Below are 18,330 nucleotides of genomic sequence, written 5' to 3' on the forward strand. Positions count from 1 at the left end.
GTGAACTACTCTTTTTGGATACGTTCTGTGGAATTCTTTCTCCATACCACAAGTATATACACACTTGTCATCTGAGGCCATTGGGAGGGGTCTTTCTTACCTGGTCATTTCTGTGTGTATTTTCAGCTTTATATTAATATGGTGAGGGGGTGAGGTGGGGAATGGTTGGCTATTCTGTACACTGCATCATCTTGGGGAATTTTTTTCCTTAGCTCTTTTTAAAATCTTGGCAAAGTTTGGAAGTCATTTTGCCATTGGCATCTCAGATGACAAACGTCAGCTTGGTGATATTGGCATAGTTGGTGTAGTCAGGCTGGGCTTCTCTGAAAAGCATTCTGTTCCTTGTGGCAGAGCATTCTTGCCAGTGAGCCTTCATGTTTTCCAGCCTTCCACCACTGGTTGCATCGTTATAACAGGCCTAGAGCTGGGACAGGAAGAGGAAGTGGGAATATCATAAAGCATTTGCATTCCCAGGAATCTTAAAGTATTCTGTTCCAAATTCTGATGCATGAATCTTCTTTCACAAGTGTAAAAGCAAGAAGCATAATCAATCAAGGGTCTTTGTCATGCTCTGCAGCTTTCTTAGGAGATGCAGACAGGAAATAATATGTGATTGTCAATAGTGTCCTGAATTCTCAGTGATGTTTGCCAACTCATAGGCCACCCCAGTGAGCAAGGTCAGAGGCTCCAACCTCAGCCGACAGAAGAAGAAGCTGAGGGCTTTGCTGACTTGCCTTAGGGAGTCAGGGAGGTCAGGAGCCCAGTTAAAAATAGAAGTGAGAGTTGCCTGGTCCCCATTCTGCAGTATTTCTATTCTGCAGTATTTGCTAATTGTTCATTTCCAACACATAACAGGGATTTTTTTCCTTTATAGCTGGTTGTAAACTTTTAAGATGCCTGTCCTCACTCATAACCTGTGTTTTCTTATCATAGCTGGCTAGCTATCTTAGTTGCCTTCTTTTTCTCTTCCATTTTTACATCTATGAACATAGAGAAGTTAATGTATGTGAAAGCACTTCATGAACCCTCAAGGGGCATGTAAATGTTTTTGGTATTATTATGATACTCATATTCTTAACTTTGTGTCATTAAATTATAAATACTTGCATTTCATAGTGGCCAGTAGGTTTGGGCAAGGAATGGAGGTGGTTAAATATTTGTGTAATGCTCACTGAAATAGCTTAAGGTTGCACATGTCACAACAGCATGAATTTATTTAAGATGAGGTTCTTGACCATGGATGTCTTTCAGAGAAGCACACATTGAGAAATTTCATGTACATTTACATAGTGAAGCAACAGAATGGAAGCATCAACAGAAAATAAGATACCCACGCAGCTTTGGGGGAAGCTGGAAGTATTTTCAACCAGAAAATATATAGTTAGGGAAAATAATTTACCTACCAGGTAAAAAACAATAAACAAGTTGTCTTTCCATATTCTTGATTGCAAACATGTTGCCTATATGCAGGATTTATATACTTTATATGTGGATGGTAGAGAATTCCCTGTCAACAGATTTTTCACGTTCCTGGAGGGTTGCACCATACTTCATCACCTCTGTAGGGCCTTAGTATGTCCCACTTAATGTTGGCATAGGAAAGTTTTCGATAGATACAGTATCTAGAATGTTTTCCTTTCCACAGCTGATTTTCAGCAGCAGTGAATATAAGCCCCTGATACACATGTACAGTTTATGAGTTAGCATCAGTTTAAATAGCTCCTGTCTCCTCCAGGCTCTCTCTCCCTCTTATGGCTTGTAATATCTCACCATCCTCTCAGGTAGAATTATCTACTCCTTTCTCCTGCCCCCACACTTTTTATTTTGAAGAAATTCAAACTTATGAAAGAGTTGAAAAAATAGTACAGTGCACATCCATCCTGCACCTAGATTGTTTTTCCCTCTGGATGAGTCATTTGAGAGTAGGTTGCAGACATCATGGCACTTTATCCCTAAATACCTTAGCATCTCTCTCCTAAGGAGCAAAAACCTCCTCTTCTCTGCTCACTGAGAACTGATCACAACTAACAGTGATACAACACTGTTCTCTAAAACACCGTTCATACTCAGGTTTCCACAGTTGCCTCAGCATTATCCTTTATTTTCTTCTCCCCAGGCCAGGATCCATTCAAAGATCACATACTGCAACTAGTTGTCTTGTCTCTTTGGTATCATTTCCTTCCTTTTTCTTTCTCCTTTCCCTTCCCTTCTTTTAAAAGTCCAGGCCAAGTTCTTTTGTAATCTATTCTTAAAGCAAACATGATTAAGGAAATGGGGTGTTTTGCCCTATGAAGGCTTGGCTTTTTTCTTTTTCTTTTACTTGTTAACTTCCATGATTTCATGGCTTGCCATGAAGCCTCTAAGGAGATGTATTCCTGTTGGGGGCATAAAATTAAAGATAGTTTTTTATTCCTAAAAATGTACATCCTGATAGACTCCTCCAAAGGCTCGCTCCTCAGGACACTCATCAGGGACTGATGAACGCAGCAGGTACATGTGCCTGTAGGAGTTTGCTTTTGGTATTCACAGGCCTTGTTCCACCAAATTCCCTATCCATCCCAGTAGTGAATACCCAGCTAGCATTTTTTTTTTCCTCTTCAAATTTTTATTTAAATTCTAGTTAGGTAACATACAGTGCAATATTGCTTTCAGGAGTAGAACTCTGGGGTTCATCACTTACATACAGCACCCAGTGCTCACCACAAGTGGCCTCCTTAGTACCCATCACCAACTAGGCCATCCCCCACCCACGTCCCTCCACCAACCCTCATTTTGTTCTCTATCATTAAGAGTCTCTTATGGTTTGTTTCCTTCTCTCTTTTTTCCCCCTCCCATATGTTCATCTGCTTTGTTTGCGAAATCTTACGGTATTTGTCTTTCACTGACTGATTTATTTCACATAGCATAATACACTCTAGCTCCATCCATGTCACTGCAAATGACAAGGTTTCATTCTTTTTGATGGCTGAGTAAAATTCCGTTGTGTATGTATACACATACCTATATATACCACTCCTTTATACACACACACACACACACACACACACACACCATATCTCTTTTATCCATTCATCAGTTGATGAATATTTGGGCTCTTTGTTTTCATAGTTAGGCTATTGTTAATAATGCTGCCATAAACATTGAGGTGCATGTACCCTGTATTTTTGTATCCTTTGGTAAATACCTAGTAGTGCCATTGCTGAATCATAGGGTACTTCTATTTTTAACTTTTTGAGGAACCTCCATACTGTTTTCCAGAGTAGCTGTGCCAGTTTGCATTCCCACCAACAATGCAGAGGGTTCTCCTTTTTCCACATCCTCACCAACACTTACTGTTTCTTATGTTGTTAATTTTAGCCATTTGACAGGTGTGAGGTGATGTCTCATTGTGGTTTTGATTTGTATTTCCCTGATGATGAGTAATGTTGATCATCTTTTCATGTGTCTGTTAGCTGTCTGGATGTCTTCTTTGGAAAAATGTCTAGTCATGTCTTCTGCCCATTAATTGGATTATTTGTTTTTTGGGTGTTGAGTTTGCTAAGTTCTTTATAGATTTTGGATACTAACGCTTTATCTGGTATGTCATTTGCAAATATCTTCTTCCATTCTGTAGTCTGCCTTTTAGTTTTGTTGATTGTTTCCTTTGCTGTACAGAAGCTTTTTATCTTGATGAGGTGCCAATTGTTCATATTTGCTTTTGTTTTCCTTGCCACCGGAGACATGTCTAGTAAGAAGTTGCTACAACTGAAGTTAAAGCGGTTTGCCACCTGTGTTCTCCTCTAGGATTTTGATGGTTTCCTGTCTCACATTTAGGTATTTCATCCATTTTGAGTTTATTTTTGTGTAAGAAAGTGGTCCAGGTTAATTCTTCTGCATGTCGCTGTCCGGTTTTCCCACCACCATTTGTTGAAGAGACTGTCTTTTTTCCATTGGATATTCCTTCTTGCTTTGTTGAAGATTAGTTGACCATATAGTTGTGGGTCCATGTCTGGGTTTTCTATTCTGTTCCATTGATCTGTGTGTTTGTTTTTGTACCAGTACCATACTGTTTGGATAAATACAGCTTGAAGTCTGGAATCCTGATGCCTCCAGCTTTGCTTTGCTTTGCTTTTCCAGGGTTGCTTTGGTTATTTGGGGTCTTTTGTGGTTCCATACAAATTTTAGAATTAGCTTTGTGAAAAATGCTGGTAGTATTTTGATAGGAATTGCATTAAATGTGTAAATTTCTTTGGGTAGTATAGACATTTTAAAAATGTTTGTTCTTCCAATCCATGAGCGTGGAATGTTTTTCCATTTCTTTGTGCCCTGTTCAGTTTCTTTCATAAGTGTTCAATAGTATTCAGCCCATAGATCTTTCATTCAGCATACAGACCGTTGGTTAGGTTTATTTCTAGGTATCTTACAGGTTTTGGTACAGCTGCAAATGGGATCAATTCCTTGATTTCTTTTTTCTGCTGCTTCATTATTGGTATATAGAAATACAGCAGATTTCTGTACATTGATTTTATATCCTGCGACTACTGAATTCATGTATTAGTTCTAAAAGTTTTTTGGTGGAGTCTTTCGGGTTTCCTCAGAGTATCTTGTCTGCAAATAGTGACATTCTGAGTTCTTCCTTGCTGATTTGTATGCCTTTTATTTCTTTTTGTTGTCTGATTGCTGAGTCTTACTTCCAGTACTATGTTAGATAGTAATTAGTGAGAGGGGACATCTGTCTTGTTCATGACTGTAGAGGAAAAGTTCTGTTTTTCTTCTTTGAGGGTGATATTAGGTGTGGGTCTTTCATATATGGCCTTTATGATGTTGAGGTATGTTCCATCTATCCCTACTTTGTTGACAGTTTTTATCAAGAATGAAGGCTGAAATGCCTTTCTAGAGTTTGGTTGGTTCAGGCCAGTTGTTTCATTTCTCAGCAAGTCAGATCTTTCACCATAATACTATTCTTCTATACAAAGATGAAAGTAGATCTCATTCTGAATCATTAGAGCTTTTGACTCATGAAATTTCTTACCACTATCACTGATTACTCTTGAGATTTCAGTGATAAGAAACAGTTTGTCATGCCACTAAATTTCTCCAGGTAGATAATCTTGTGAGTAAATTTTAGGATAGATTAGTAAGGACTCCGCAGTTTCGGTATGGGGTCAATCTAAAATGAATGGGTTTGTGTGTTTTAGCCTTTTTGACATTAATATATTTATTCTTAAAAGTTATAAACAAGAGAAAGACAAATTTCAGAGTTAGTGGGGGGGGGATCTTTCTCCAGTAAAGATTGTGGCCCCGTCCCAAAGTTTTATTGACAAAGAACAGTGATTTTTTTTCTTAAACATTGTTCCTGTATCTACTTCATGCCTTCTTCATACATCTCTTCTCCCCAGCCTGTCTGCATTTCAAACATATTTACTGTCTCAGAAGACAGGAAGCCACAAATGTGTGGTGGACATCAATGAGATGACGGTAAAAATGGGCTCATTTAACTAATTTACAACTATTCAACTTGTTAGAAGGTAGCTCCTTTCATTTGAGAATGGGAATTTTTTCCAGCCACAGGCATGCATGCAGTGTTATCCGGGAAAAATTTGGGTCACCATAAAACAGAGACAATGAAGTAATACAAGTTTCCTGAGGCATTAAGAAATATGGTCTCTGTTGCACTGGAGATAACACACTAATTATCACAAAAGGTGTTGGTTATCATTTAAGGGGGAAATAGCATGTTGACATAATACATAATTTCAGCATCTGTTGTGCCTTACTTTTGATTGTAAATCTAGAGTAGTGGATCTATGGAGCTGTTTAGACCTTTTCTCACTAGAGTCTTTGCCTCCTAGGAAAGCTTGCATATGAAAGATTCAAATGAGATGGGCATTCTGCCTTTAATAACACTTGAGTTCTGAAATTAGTATTTTCTAAATGTCTACCATGTGTTGAGTAATTTTGTTTAATTCACAGAACAACCCTGCAAAATTACTATTCTCTAACAGATAAGGAAACTGAGGCTGAGAGAGGTTAGGTAATTTGTGTAAGGTCACACAGCTAGTAACAGTAGAGATTAGATTCAGATCTTTCTGACTCCATTTTGTCCCAGTTTGTCAATTAGTAAAAGTCTTCTCATAGATCAGTTTGACTGCAATGAGTAATGCCAAATTAATAACTGTTGGAAATGTTGTGGGAAAGAGACCAGTTTAATGTATATACCCAATATTGCTTTTTACTGGCTGTCAGTCCCTCTTAAGCCTTCCTGTCTGATTTGGCTAAGTGGCCAAGCTTGAGACTCCACAAATGAACATATAGTAGCTAGGCCATTGGCCTCCAACCCCAAAGGGAAGTCCAAGCAAACCAGGCTGTGCCCTGTGAGAAGTTTTAACTAGGTTAGAGATGGGTCTAGAGTTGCCAAGGTTTTTTCTTCTTTTTCGTACGATCCACGGGTAAATGTCAGATCTTAGATGCCAGTGGTCTGTGGAAAAGCAAGAGAGATTGCTCCAGCTCTAAAGACCAAGCTGGTCTAGGCTAGCCATAGCTGGTGGTGACTGTGGGCACCGGGTCCCCCTTGCCAGGTGGGCAGAGGCTAGAGGAGGATGGAATCCCACCTGAGGAGATTGGGCCTTCTGGCACTTTGGACCAACACAACATCCTTGCCTTTGATCTTGACCAGACGTCGGGAGTGGAATTGGTGCAAGAGGATAAAGAGGAACCTTGGAACTGAAGAACAGTCAAAACTGCCAAACCACACCCTTCTTTGGAACAAGAATTGTTTCCTGTGAAGTGCATATTTGATATTTTTTCCCTTTTGTGAAAGAGGGATTTAAACAAAAGAAAATATATCATTCTCTTTCTCCTTTTCCCTAGGCAGTGTCCATGTTTAGGCATAAAGAACATGTATTTATGTGGGTATATCCTTATAAACATTAATATCTGCATAAAGCTAATAACTTCTGATGGTAAAATTTCACTTTAAAAAAATTAACTAACTGACCAATTTTCACAAGCTTAATTTTCATAGCTCTCGTGAGTGTTTGTATTTGTTTTGGGTGATGATAAAAGAGCTCCGTGGTGAGAAGGGATGTGGGGATGCAGAAATGGGGGAACAGTTTTCTCTACCATAAGGAAAATTTATCTGTGTAGTAATTTTTTTCTTTGAATATGAATTAGAGGGAGTTCATGTTTTGAAATAAATTTATGGTTAGCAGTAAGATAAAGGCCCATTTTACTGCCTTATTTTTACTTAATAAATCTTAATTACTTTCTATCCATAAATTAAAGCATTTACCACGCTGTATCTTAATCATCAGTTTTGTCATATATAGCATTAATTTCACACAATAATTGCCATTTGGGCTTTTTGTAAAACATCACCTTATAGTCTTCACTCCAAAAGAAGTGCTAACTAGAATTTCAGCGAGTACATGAGTCTTGTCATGTTTCCTCCGTTTTTAAAGGAGGCACTGATACCAGTTGGACCAACTTTGGGGATCACCAGTTAAGGATGAAGTAGGAAGGGGAGAGAAATGGTATGAATTACAGACTGTTATGAAAGGCAGTTTTATTTCTTTGAAGTGCATCACAAAATATTTCCTGGTATAGGTCCCAGGGACTGACTTCACTGAATAGACTTATTTATAATTACTAGAATTCCAGGAAATTCTAGTGAATATTATATTGACTTAAGTGCGTTATATAATCTTCTTCATTCAGCTTATTTGCTTAGCAAATCCTTTCCTAATAGTTAGTATATAGACTTAGAGTTTGTTCCAACTCAAGTTGAGTTATCACAGATGTTCCTTAGAAATTAGTAGCATTTCATGATTTTTTGGCTCCCAGTCTGTGAAAAAGGAGTCCACGAAATTTTCAGTTTTATGTTGATTGGATAGACGTGAGAGTGGCATCAAATATTAGCTATTATCAAAAGTTACAGAAGTGAATATAAAAATGTATGTATTTGCTGTGCAGTTGCCCATGTATCCCCATATCACACCTCACTGTTCCTCTGGTCTGCTGAGTATCACTGGGGAACTGCCCACACACACTTCTGTTTCCGGTGCCTCCGCTCAGCTGGTAAAAGACCGGAAGTGGGAGGAAAGGAGCCACAAGGTATTTCTCCTTCCCTAGCCTCCTCTGGCAACACCTCTGGTAGTGGCTGGGTCTCATCCCTGGCTCCACCTCCCAGGAGACAGGTCCGCTGTGTTTCTGGGGTCCTCTGGGTGCCCTGTGCCCTGGATCCAGTGATGCTGCTTCTCCCCACCCCCATCCCTCCATCAAGGGGTAGAAATGGCTTCCTGCTGTTGAGAGTCTCCTAAATTGCATTACTGCGCCCTCTGTGATGTCCCAGCTCTTTGTCATCTGTGTAATAAAGTCTCTTTTTTCAGGTGGTTCTGTTTTACATACTAAGGGTGGTTTCTTTTTCCTGACACATACATTTTATAGAACAATTTTCCTTTTATTTCATTGCTTATAGTCTTTTGGATGTTGATAAAGGGAATGTTAAATTATTCATTACCTCGGTTAATGTTTAATCAGCTTGGTATTGCATTTAGGTGGGGGGGCGGAGCAAAGAGGAATAAGATAAAAACGATTTGACTACCCTCAGGGAGCTCAGTCTGCTTGGAAGCTGGTGCTTTACCAGAGTGCATGGGTGCTGGAGAAGGAGTACCTAGACTGCAGTGGGGGCAGGACATCCAAGGCTTGCCAGGTGCTGAGATCTTGTTCAAGTGGATGAGAATACAGGGCATTACCAGCAGAAGCAGCAGTCTGCACAAAGGGTGTCAAATGCATGTTTGCATGAGAGTCTATGGGATTAGGGACAGTGGAAGAAGAGGAAGCTAGAAAGGTAGGGGTTAAATCATGAAGGACATAGGAGACTCCCCCGAAGACTTGCACTTTATCTTTACAGTGATGAGAAGTGGTGAAGAAGGTTTTTAAGCAGGGGCATTGCATAGACAGATTTCCTCTTTAGAAAGATTGCTTTTGAGTGGGTGTGGAGGAGATGTTGAGGGCTGGAATGGAGGGAGACAAACTTGGCCAAGGTGGTTTGTGCAGAAATCTCAGTTGGAGGGGATGATGCTTGAATAGAGTCCTGAATTAAACCAGAGGATTTGAGAGGAAGGCGGGGTGGTGGGGAGGGGTGAGTCAGGATATACTGAGAAGGTGGAATATGTGCAGCTTGGTGAATTGGAGTGGTTGAGGGGGAAGATGTGTTGGTAGTTGTTACTAAATGATGGTCCATTTTACTCAGAGATTAGGAAATGCTTGCTTAAAACTAGAAGACTGTTTCTCAAATTGGGGTCACAGTGTGTCCTTGGAGGTCTGATGCATGTTTCTTCTACCTCTGCCTCTCTTATATTCTGATTAAATAAAAGAGCCTCTCCACTTATTTTATAAATCATTTCGTGGGTACTTGTGTCTAAGGGTTTCAGAAACCTAGAAATAGAACATCCCTGCTAAAGGTCCACTCATCACCAAATCTTCCACATGCCAGAGACTGTGTATTGTTTTACAAATTGAAAAGAACACAGTGCTTGCTCTCTAGGAGTTCAACCTCTGAAAACAAACTTAGAGAGAAAAAAACTGCTAAGAAAAAGATGTTAGAAACAATACCTGCCTGAACTTATCTACAGCGGAGTTTGGTTTGAGTTGCTGCTCCAGAATTACAGCCAGGTATTTGCAGTTTACATAGCTATCAGTACGTTTTATTCTTTGAAGATTCAAGGTAGAGTGTAGTAATTGAGAGCCGGAGTTCCGGGGGTCTGACTTCCTGGCTCTGCCACTTATCATATGTGTCACCTTGGCCAAGTTACTTTATCTCTAGAACCCTCTTCATTACCTGTAAGATGCCCTATGATTACTGAAAGGGTTAAATGGCTAACGTATGTGTTGTGCATGGCACACCTCCTGACACAATGCAGTGTGCAATAAATACTCGCCGATGATCATTCCCGAAGCCAGAGCGAAGCCTCTTCTAAGACTCAGTTGAGACCGGTGTGCTGTGTGCGTTCCAAGGATTGTTACTTTCCTTCTGCATTAAAGCTGTTGGGGCTAAACCTGAGATCCTTTGTAGTCACTTTATGTTAATTGTAAAGAAAATCCTGGGACATGCTTTCTTCGGGAGAAGTTAACTCTTTGGATTTTCAAGTTACCTCTTTGATCCCATTATACATGATTGGTTTTTGCTTCAGGAAACTTCTAGAAATCAGTGTGAAGGCCTGGAGATTGAGACATCACTGCCTCTCTGAAACCTTGCCTTGATATGCATCACCTCCATCCTCATTGGAGTTCAACACACATTAATTGAGCACCGCTATTTTTCAATTCCTTATTAGGCTCCAGAGATGCAAGGATGAACTGATAATTCCCATCCTCGTGAAAATTAGTCTAATGGAAATATATATAAATAAGTTCAGTCCACTGTATTACTAGCACAAATGGAAGTGTGTAGACGATCAAGAGGGGTACAAAGGGAAGAATAGTAAGGAGAGTTTCGTAGATTTGGTGACATCTCAGTAGATTTTGAATGGAATGAGAAAAGGGAGAGTCCACAGGTCAGCGTGGTTTGTATAGGTGATGGACCATATGGGGTGGTGGGGAGCGGAATGTGACGGGAGATGAAATTGAAGATGGGGGGTGGGAACTGGATCTTATAAAAGCTTAGCCTGTGGGCGTTGGGAGCTATTGAGTGATTTTAAGCAATGGAATGCTGTAGGATTTACATTTTTAGCAAGATCTTCCCAGTATAGCAGGTGAACTTGAGAAGGATGTTGGAGATGCTGGCACGTTCATGTCCCCACTACGGATTCATTGAGGCCAGTGACAGAGTCCTATTTACCTTTGAATCTCTAAAATCTAGTACTTTATAGACACTTCAGAAGTTCCTCAGAATAAAGACAGCCCAAGTTGAATTTTCCAATTCTGCATCCCATTCTCGCAACATGCTGACCTGGACCTCCATCTGTCATAAGCAGCTTGACTAAGATCATAATAAATTCTTTTTTCTTGGCATTCTTTTAACTGGCACTCTCTGTTTACTAGCCCCTCCGTGCAGCTATAGTGTGGAGATGATTGATGCTTATAATTCTGACCCTGAAGTACTTCAAGTCTTCTAAATCATCAAAAAAAGATTAAAGTATATTCAATATTGCTGTAATGTTTATGTGTTTTCCTGCATTCTTATTCTTTGGAAATTGATGGTTTCTCAAATGCCTGCATCCTCTTGTGCACACAGGCACAGTGGGAGTCTGTGATCACCCACAACCCCTCACTCCCTCGCAGGGCCAGGTACAGGGAGTTTGTTAGCAATGCACGTGCAGAAATGAGCAAGCAAAACAAAGCTGGGTTCTCTTCATGTCTAGAAGGAGGAAGCAGGTTGGCCCCCCGAGGGGCAGACCGGACAGAGATGAGAGAGAAAACAGTGGGAATAATAAAGCAAGAACTGGTACAGATTAGCAAGACAGGCAGTTTACAGCAAGCCCCCACTACGGTAGAGCCCAGGAAGAGCAGGGCTCCGGGCTGGGACACGAGCTTCACATTCTTGTGTGCCTTGACCCAAATCATCAGGCTGGGATTTGGCAGTGTTCTCTGCCAGCTATATTTGTATTGCAGTAACAACTGTTCAGTAAAATACCAAACATTAACAAGTGAAAACATCAATAATTAGAGAGCATCCTGTTCCCCGCACCCCCCCCCCCCACATCTCTTCATGAAAACCATTATTACTGCAGAGCTAACAATATTACTTGCCCCAGAATGAAGAAATCTAAATAGAAGTCCATTTTGTAACCTGGTTTCTGAAGACAATGCATATAATGATGTTACTAGGAGGGAGATTCACTGTTTGAGTTCTCTTTCGGGGGTGGTATATTGCAGTGAGTAGAGACGCCTCTTACCTTTCTGTTGTACAGATTTGTCTTCAAAATCTGTGTTTGATCAAGTTCTGCCTGTGCTGGAGTGCCCCACTCATTATTCCAGCCTGGAGAGCCGGTCCCTAAACCACAGGGATTCTGTTTGTCACTCACTAGGCAAGGGCTTGTGTGGACCTTATAGCTGACTTTACCATTTGCCAACTCAGTGATTTGGGTGACTCTCTTAGGATCTCTGGGTCTTAGTTTTTTCTTTACTGAAATAAAATAATACAAATTCCTTCTTTACAGGGTTGCTGTGAAGCTGAAATAAAATGGTGGATGTGGAAAGCCCTATGTAAATAAAAGTATACTAAATATACTAATGAACATCATAAATATTCTAATAAAGAGTAGAAGTATGTTTCATTAGCAAGTACAAAAAATTTTCATCTTCAAAAATTTTCCCAAAGCAGAGTGGGGAAATGAACTAACTAGATAGGGATTTCTCACTATGGAGTAGATGTTCTGTCTGTTACTTATGCATTCTGCAAGGTAGGTATTAAACCCTTATTTCAGAGATGAGGAAACTAAGTCTTCACACACTTATACATAGCAGAAGTGGGGTTTGGACCTGCTTACTCCAGAACATAATGCTTTCACCTTATCTCTAGTTGCCGGTCTTATTCCTTACCCCACATCCCCACCCCCCGAAGTTCTTTAAAAAGCTGTTCATGGGGCGCCTGGGTGGCTCAGTCGGTTAAGCGTCCGACTTCAGCTCAGGTCACGATCTCACGGTCCGTGAGTTCGAGCCCCGCGTCGGGCTCTGGGCTGATGGCTCAGAGCCTGGAGCTTGCTTCCGATTCTGTGTCTCCCTCTCTCTCTGCCCCTCCCCCGTTCATGCTCTGTCTCTGTCTCAAAAATAAAATAACATTAAAAAAAAAAATTAAAAAGAAAAAAGCTGTTCATGTCCTTTTGGGCTGGGAAGTTTGCTAGCCATTTCTTGGTCGTTCACTCCTGAAAGTGGGATAGGGTGGGATCTAGAAGGAACCTGTGAGGTACGACAGCCCCTGGAAGGACCAGAGGCTCAGGAGGAGTCGGGGTGCAGGGCACACTCAGTCTGTACCTCTAGCGAGTCCGCCAGGCCTGGACCGAAACTGAGGAGGCAGGCATGCCCCGTTTCCCAGCCCTTGAGGAAATGGCTGTGGCCGTTTTTCCAGAAGATTTTTCCCGGAGTTTCCAGAAGTTCGTTCTTCCTCTGGCGAAGTGTTTTCCAACCTCGCTGAGGTGGCTTGGTGAGCTGCTTCTTGGCTCCTCCTCTTAGGAATCAGTGCCTCTCCTGTATTCTGACCAATTCCTCGTTCTGTTTTAGGATTAAGTTTATTCCATGTAACTCTGCTGGGCTTTTCTGGGTCCCTCCCTGTTAACTTTGATGTGGCAGTTCCTGAAGTTCCCTGTGGAACCCACCACCGCATGCATTTTCTTTTTTATATAAAGTTTTCCCGGTTCCAGAGGATCAGAGCCTACTTGCGAACTGGAGCTGCCCACACAGAGAACCAGAGATAATGCCTGTTGAAGGGCCAGATTGAATATTCAGGGAGGATGTCAGTGTGTGGGAGAAGCATTTGTTCAGACTGGATCTGAGAGATGCTGTGCGTCGTGTCTCCATAGGTTCTCAACAGGAGATGCGTCGAAGCGGCGGTGATGACAGGCCTGGCACTGAACTGCCACATAAACAAGAAATCCTTGTTTGACAGGAAGCACTACTTCTATGCAGACCTCCCTGTAAGTACGCTTGGCAGCCCGCCCTGTGTACGGCCTCAGAGCTGGGGGGCTTGACGCGAGGGAGGGGGGCCGCGCCTCTCATGTTTTCAGTCAGAGCTCTGTCCGTGTCAGCGGGAGGTTCTGCCTGGCCCTGATGAAGGCAGGTGCCCCCCGATGTTTACTAGATTGGATGCAGTTGTCCTGATTGCTGACTCCTTGCTTAGCCTCATGCTTCTGCCGGCTCCCTCGTAATTGAACGGGGAGTAGAAGCCAGCGTTTTCGGGCTCAGCCCAGCCGCGGTGTTTGGCGCTAATTGCCTGTTAGGTCAAATCTAACTCTGTGGCTGATGCAACAGTAAATGCATACTGTAGCTTTGCAGATGGAGTGATAGCTTCCCTCTTTGAAGTTGAAGTAACCAGTAATAGGACTGTCTCCTCCAGGGACATTTCTGTCATCTCACGAGGAGCACATAAGTGGACAATAGTAAGCGGAAACATGAACCAGAAGCCTCGACTAACGACAGTAATTGTCTGTGCAGTAAACCCAATATTAACCTGCTTTTTCCTTAAAATTATAGTTTCTTCTTTAGGAGAAGCCAGGGTGAAGTAGAGCCAGTTTTTCATAATGTTGAACTGAACCGAAACTATAACGTTGAGTGGGTTTCCCAAAATAGTATTTCATTTGATCTGAGCCTCTGATTAGTAAGTATGCCCTTTCTTCAGATTTAGAAAAACGATAGCGAAGATATTGCTTCCCGTTATTCTCCTTGAACTGAAGATGAGGGTGAGCTGGTTGTTAGTGGGTGAGGGTGGAAGTGCGATTAAATACAAAATGCGACTGGAACCTTATTTCTCCAATTGCTTGCTTGCTGCTTTCCCCTCTGGCTGCCACCCGTTAGCAAATTCTATCGCTTGGTAGGATGAAGGGAATGAAACTGCATTTTTTTCCATCTTTTGAGAGTGCTAATCAGTTCGGTTAAGGTGGGAGACTTAGCATGCAACTAAAATGAGATGTTTTAATTATCTGTGGCTTTCTGTTCTTTCTGGTCCAGGTGGCTCAGATAACCAGAGTTAGTCTTGCCAAATTTTACATGGAACATACTTCTGTAAAACGTCTTTGTTGTTTATCTGAATAAACAGTTCATTCAAATCCAAATATGACTGAGCATCCTGTATTTTATTCAACAACCCTATTCAGAGTTTAATTTTTATACATTGCGACTTGCTGTTTCAGCACAGAGTTGACCCAGTGCAGTTGTTCTCAAAGGGCGGTCCCCGTGCCACTAGGATCAGCATCTCCTGGGGACTTGGTAGAAATACAAATCTCAGGTGCTGCCCCAGAGCTACAGAATGAGAAACTCTTCGGGTGGGGCCAGTCTGTTTCGACCAGCCTGCCAGAGGACTCCTCATGCAGAGGAAGTGTGAAAAATGCCAGCCTGGTGGCTAAGAGCAGAGTGTGGAGCCAGACCATCCGGTGTTCAAATCCTGACGTGGATACTTACTAGCCCTGTGGCTTAGGACAAGGCACTTAACTCCTTCCCTGCTCCATATCTCCCTCATAGGGTTGTCGTGAGGATTAAATGGTGTGAAGAATTCAGAACAGTGTCTGGGACCCCATAAGCACTGCGGGGGCTTCAGCTGCTACTCTCTGTTCTCCAGTTCTCCATATCAACCTCCTGTCTCTTTAATGTGTGCTGATGCATGTGTGCGTTTGGAAGTCCTTCCACCTCTACTTAGAAGGAGGTGAGGGAATCCTTGCAACATCCATCAGTATTTTAGTACTACATGTTTTCTTAGCCGAGTGTGAGTGTCACAGCATTTTCTAGCGAGGGAAATGGGAAGTTCGGTCATGGAGGGCAGCTGGCATGATTGGTTCCCTTAAAGAGCAGGAACAAAACAAGCGTAAAGGCACTAGCAACTGCTGTCTCCCGTGCTGAGAGTAGATGGCAAAATGCTTAGCCAGCACTTCCTAATAAGGAGGGTCTGTCAAGAGCCCAGTAATCAGATGCAGGGTTTAGGCTAATGAGCTAAGTGGAAACAATAAATTCTTCTCTTAGAGGCCTCTGACAATGAGATTATTGTTATTCCCCAATTTGTAGGGAAGATGGGATTCGTGTTTATTGCATCATGATTGGGGGTTGGGGGAGGTTCAGGGAAGGTAAGGGAGGGGGGAAAGCCAGAAGAGGCCAGGTTAAATTACAGCTAAATTGCATAAACTAATTTTCTTCTCCTTTTCCTTTTTTCTTCTGTTGTGTTTTTAAGTAAACCTCTAATCTTAGTGACATAAAAAGAAATAGTGAACTGGACTCCCGCTCACATTTATGGCCTAATCACTGTGTAACTCATGTTGTGTGCAGGCAGGCTACCAAATTACTCAGCAGAGACTCCCGATTGCTGTGAATGGGAGCCTGGCATACAGTGTCTGTGTGGGGAAGAAATGGAGGCAGGTGATCACCAAGACCGTGAGGATCAAGCAGATCCAGCTGGAGCAAGACAGTGGCAAAAGCCTCCACGATGAGCTGCGTTCTCAGACACTCATCGATTTGAACAGGGCAGGTAGGCTTGGAGATTTTCTCTTGCCTTTCCTTCCAGCCAACCCTCTTCCCCCCTAGAGTTTTCCCAAATCAGTTGAGGAAATAGGCCCAAGAGTTTCACAGATCCAGATCAAATATCAGCATTGGTATTGGCACAACTGACTCGAGAACTCAGCCTGAACTGTGATTACCATTGGGCTTGCTAATAACCCACCAATAACTGTGATTATCGTCAGGCTTGCTAATAACCTATCCCTAAAATGTGATAAATGTAGCCACCTCGTCACCGACCCCGCAGCTCGATCTCTCAAGCAGACACTGAAAGAACCAAAGTTAAAAATCAAAATTTGAAGGGGAGGAGAAACCATTCAAAGGCTAGAACCCGTGTTGAGAGTCCATCAGTGATGCAGGGTTTTCCTGAGACTTCAGCCTGATTTATCTGGAGAGCTGCGGTCAGGCTGACCCTGCCTCTCTTTGGTAGGAGTTGGCCTTCTGGAAGTGGTGCTGGAGCCGGACATGTCCTGTGGAGAAGAGGCAGCAACAGCCGTCAGAGAGCTGCAGCTGATACTTCAAGCACTGGGGACCAGCCAGGCAAATATGGCAGGTAGAAGCCACAGAGGAGCTGTCGGCCATGTCCCTCCTTCTTGATCTTCTTTTTCCGCTTCCCAGGTGTCTTCTCACTGGAGTGTTTTCTGTGTCAGCTGCATTGGGGTTGTTTACGTGTTTTGTCAGCCTTTAGACCTCTGGGGTTTTTTTCCTTAGAGTTTTCCTTGGATTCCTTAATGAGCCCCTAGTCAAAACTAAACACACCAACAGCAACAGCACCAAGGCACTGAGCCCAAGAATATGAGATTAGGAGTTGTTAAAAAAAAAAAAAAAAATTCAGCTGAGTAAATTTGAAGATGAGACTGGCTTTATTTAAAGATTCATGAATCAGGCAGCGTCTCATCTAGCTAATAGGAGGTAGCTCCAAGGAGTTGTACAAAATGGAAGACTTTTATAGAGAGAAAGGAGTGGTAAAGGAAGTTTTATAGCAGAGAGTGGATTGTTTCAGGTAAGGTCACCTTTCTTTGGGGGGCGGGGTCTGTCATGCAGATTACCTCTCTGGTGTTGATCAGGAACTTCCAGGTCAACTGGATAAAAGGTCACGGTCCTAGGAGAGGCTGAAACTGCACTTAAGTTTTGGTTTGCTATACTGGGGGTGAGCGACTTTTCTTTCTCTTTCTTTCTTTCTTTCTTTCTTTCTTTCTTTCTTTCTTTCTTTCACAAAGGACTAGATGCGACTAGATGCTTTCTTCTGGCTTCTTCTATCCAAATGTTGTTTTGCACCAAAATTAGGGTCAGTGAAATAGTGTGTTTCAACAGTTTTATCTTTCTCAGAAGACATTATATTTTCCAGAATAGCTCTTAGTTTGTGAGTCTGTGCAGGTAGCACTTAGTTGCTACTTGATGATTTTTATTTGTGTTTTTCATTTTGTAGAATTTTCATCCAACTACAGCTGAAGCCCAATTACATCAAGTATAAGGCAAAGTTATGATTTCAAAATATTTGAACTTTGGGATAATATCAAGTTCATTAGAAACATAGTAGGAAGTCAAACAAAAGAAACACCTGTGCCATTGGGACCAAGCAAAATGTATGTTTTAAGTGTTTGCAAATTGGATATAAAGATTACAAGTTTGGGGAGCACCTGGGTGGCTCAGTCAGTTAAGCGTCTGTCTCTTGATTTCAGCTCAGGTCATGATCGCAGGGTTGTGAGGTCCAGCCCAGCATCAGGCCCTGGGCTGGGCGTGGAACCTGCTTAAAATTCTCCCTCCACCTCTCCCCCCACCCCTCCCCGCCTCACTGTCTGTCTGTCTGTCTCTCTCTCAAAAAAAAATAAATAAATAAAGATTACAAATTTTGGTCAAACTCAATTTCTTTTTTTTTAATTTTTTTTTTTTTCAACGTTTATTTATTTTTTTTGGGACAGAGAGAGACAGAGCATGAACGGGGGAGGGGCAGAGAGAGAGGGAGACACAGAATCGGAAACAGGCTCCAGGCTCTGAGCCATCAGCCCAGAGCCCGACGCGGGGCTCGAACTCACGGACCGCGAGATCGTGACCTGGCTGAAGTCGGACGCTTAACTGACTGCGCCACCCAGGCGCCCCCAAACTCAATTTCTTAATGGTTCCTCTCATGGCCCCTTCCTGGCACTCCTTTTT

General features: G+C 42.2%; 1 protein-coding gene across 3 annotated transcripts in view; it reads left to right on the forward strand.

Annotated features, from left to right (window-relative positions):
* The window catches only part of GATB (glutamyl-tRNA amidotransferase subunit B), a 90,041-nt gene that overhangs the window by 18,596 nt on the left and 53,115 nt on the right, over window positions 1-18,330 (forward strand). For all 3 annotated transcript variants that reach the window (XM_045465819.1, XM_045465804.1, XM_045465808.1), the window contains exons 3-5: window positions 13,500-13,613; window positions 15,949-16,147; window positions 16,607-16,729. In XM_045465819.1, coding sequence (XP_045321775.1) covers window positions 13,500-13,613; window positions 15,949-16,147; window positions 16,607-16,729 — 436 coding nt within the window. The remainder of the gene's footprint in view (window positions 1-13,499; window positions 13,614-15,948; window positions 16,148-16,606; window positions 16,730-18,330) is intronic.

This window comes from Leopardus geoffroyi, chromosome B1, assembly GCF_018350155.1.
Source record: "Leopardus geoffroyi isolate Oge1 chromosome B1, O.geoffroyi_Oge1_pat1.0, whole genome shotgun sequence".
NCBI lineage: Eukaryota > Metazoa > Chordata > Mammalia > Carnivora > Felidae > Leopardus > Leopardus geoffroyi.